General features: G+C 38.3%; 1 protein-coding gene across 9 annotated transcripts in view; it reads left to right on the plus strand.

Moving 5' to 3' along the window:
* The window catches only part of EVI5 (ecotropic viral integration site 5), a 195548-nt gene extending 193017 nt beyond the window's left edge, over positions 1-2531 (plus strand). For 8 of the 9 annotated variants that reach the window (XM_074221667.1, XM_074221672.1, XM_074221668.1 and 5 more), the window contains one exon: positions 1226-2531. In XM_074221667.1, the coding sequence (XP_074077768.1) occupies positions 1226-1540 (315 nt within the window). In that variant the 3' untranslated portion in view covers positions 1541-2531. The remainder of the gene's footprint in view (positions 1-1225) is intronic. The other variant, XR_012475537.1, reaches the window with a different exon arrangement.
* Positions 2532-2828: the final 297 nt, after the last annotated feature.

A 2828-nucleotide genomic window follows, 5' to 3' on the forward strand; every position in this document is an offset into this window, starting at 1 on the left:
CTCCCTCTCTCCCTCCCTCCCTCCCTCCCTCCCTCCCTCCCTCCCTCTCTTTCTCTCCCTCTCAATCTCTGTGTCTCTGACTCTGTATCCAACTCTGGTTCTGTCTCTCCAGATGATTCACAGATCCCTATATCCAGCCTTAAACTCTATCCTGAATTTGAGAACCAAGGCAGAACATCATCACTGTGGGTAGACAGTATGGCAATCAAATAAGAATTGACTGCGCCTCTTAGAAATCTTCAGCCTGTGATTCATGCATTGCAACTAAAGGGAAAGTTATTGTTCCAACCCCCAGGGTCAGTGACAGTGCTGAAGGAGACTCCCGCCTTCCAAGCAGTCAGGAAATTGCGTTTCCTTTACTGTGCCTTCCTTCCTAACAGCCAGGAAGAGAGAAGAGTGAAGAAACACAGTTATTTCTTTAAAAAAAATGGAAAAAAGAAGAGAAGGGGAAAGATTCACTTAATTTGTTTTAAGACTGGGAGCTGTAAATCATTGTGGGGTTGCCTCAGAATAAAGCAGTTATGATGATGCAGTATTGAACCTGAGGATGTCTTCAGTGATTGGTCCCCCTAGAATCTGTAAAGTGGGGCTGGATTTGGGAAGGTCTCATCTGGCAGCTAGGTGGCACAGTGGATAGAGCACTGGCCTTGGAGTCAGGAGGACCTGAGTTCTAATCCGGCCTCAGACACTTAATAATAACCTAGCTGTGTAACCTTGGGCAAGTCATTTAAGCCCATTGCCTTGTAAAAAAAAATATGACAAGGCAAAAAAAATGAATTAAAATTGAAAAGTATGCAAATTTGATGCCTGATATGTGAAGTTGTTGAAGTTTCCAGGAGCAAACACTGACTGGTTTCTAAGTATGATGATCTGGTTCTTCTGCAGAAAAGGACAAGTTGGCTCATATCCCCTTACCTGAAACAGCTCGGGGTATTGGTGTAAATAAAGATATTGAAGGAACGACTACTGAAAGGTTTTTAAACCATCCTCATTTATTTAGAAGCCTCATGGTAGCTGTCTTTACCTTTTCAAAATATAATGTAAGGAGTTGTTAACTTTTAATGATATATTCGCTTTGAAGGTGCAGGATGCTTTCAGCTGTAATTTCAGAGACAAGTAATCCCTGACTACTTCTCATCAAATGTATTTTGTTGGAATTTGTTTTATTTTTGCTAAATATTAATATACTGGTTTTTTGGTTTGGTTTGGTTTTGTTTTTAAACAGCTCAGGTGTCTAAAAGGCAAGAGGGGCTTCTCAGACCAACCCACTTTTGATGGGATCCACATTGTCAACCATTTAATAGGAGATGATGAATCATTCCATTCCTCAGATGAAGACTTTATAGCTAATTCCATTCGGGAAGGGGGCATCCATTTTCCCCTGCACAGAAGATCTGGCCTCCTGACTCTGGACCCTGCTGCAGAAGGCAGTAGTGAGAGTGAGCCAGAGGATGGCATATTAGCAATGAGAGAGGGCAAGACGGTGATTCCTAAGGAAAAGAGACAGAAACGAAGAGAAAGTTACTCCACTACTGTCTGATCATCACTGTGACGTCCGGCCACGGACTCCGAGATGGGAATCGTTGTCGAGGGACTAAGAAATTCCAGAAAGAGTGGCTTCAGACTTTGGAGGGGGCTCACCTTGCCCAGGATGACGCACATAGCCATTTTACAGTCTTTTTACCTTTGCCAAAACCCCACCAGAAGACCATTGCCATAGACTAGCTTAGAGTATGGTTAATGGGTAAAAATAAGGTTCTAACAGTATTACTGAATATTATTTTTCACGAATGTTTCTTGTTTTGAAAAATGCAAATAGAACACATACCTGAGAACCATTTTGAAGTTCATAAATATGTAAAATATAATTACTTTTCTTTGAAAGAAACTGCTTATGTGCAATAGTTTTATGCTCAATGAACAAATTGTGTTTTTCTGTCTATGAATTTGAGTTTAAGATGGCTGTTCAACAAAGCATTGATCAGGACACACATCTGATTTACTTTATGTTTGTTTTTTATTATTAAAAATTACTGTATTATTGGCAGCTCACTAAAGGCTTCCAAACACACCTTTTTTTTCTGTACAATTTTATAAACACAAATTAATGGTTATGCTATTTGTCCTATGGGTTTCAACAACAATTTTTTTCATTTGAAGTTGTATGTGCATATAATACTTTCAATGTTACTGGTCAAATAGTTTGTTAACTACGCTATATTGTTTATTTGTACATATTTATAAATCTGTACCAATCTGAAGATGTACATTACACATCATTTTATATGGGGAATGTAAATGTTTGCAGTATGGCTGCTTTGGGCATTCTAACAGGAATTCTGTATATAGAGAATCGAAATGAGTTTGAAAAATACAACATAAACACTAATATTTTAATAGCTTTAGGATTTGACTTAGCCTTTGACACTAGCAAATTCATGACTTAACTAATGCTTGTTCAAAAACACTATTGATGGAAATCTTTTAACTACATGTACCTAATAAATTTTTCATGATTTAATAAAGTTGTAGCCTATGGTGTTTAGTCAATGCTAACATTCAGTTTTATGTAATAACAATTTATGATATATCACTGTTATATCCTTAAAGAATCTAGAAAGAAATTTTATCAAGTTTCGTTTCTAGCCTCTGTTCTTCAGTAAAGGCAGTAAGAGTAACAACAACACATTTAAAACTTAGACATTGGGGTGGCTAGGTGGCGAAGTGGATAAAGCACCAGCCTTGGAGTCAGGAGTACCTGGGTTCAAATCCAGTCTCAGACACTTAATAATTACCTAGCTGTGTGGCCTTGGGCAAGCCACTTAACC

The sequence above is a fragment of the Macrotis lagotis genome, chromosome 2 (assembly GCF_037893015.1).
Source record: "Macrotis lagotis isolate mMagLag1 chromosome 2, bilby.v1.9.chrom.fasta, whole genome shotgun sequence".
NCBI classification, from domain to species: domain Eukaryota; kingdom Metazoa; phylum Chordata; class Mammalia; order Peramelemorphia; family Peramelidae; genus Macrotis; species Macrotis lagotis.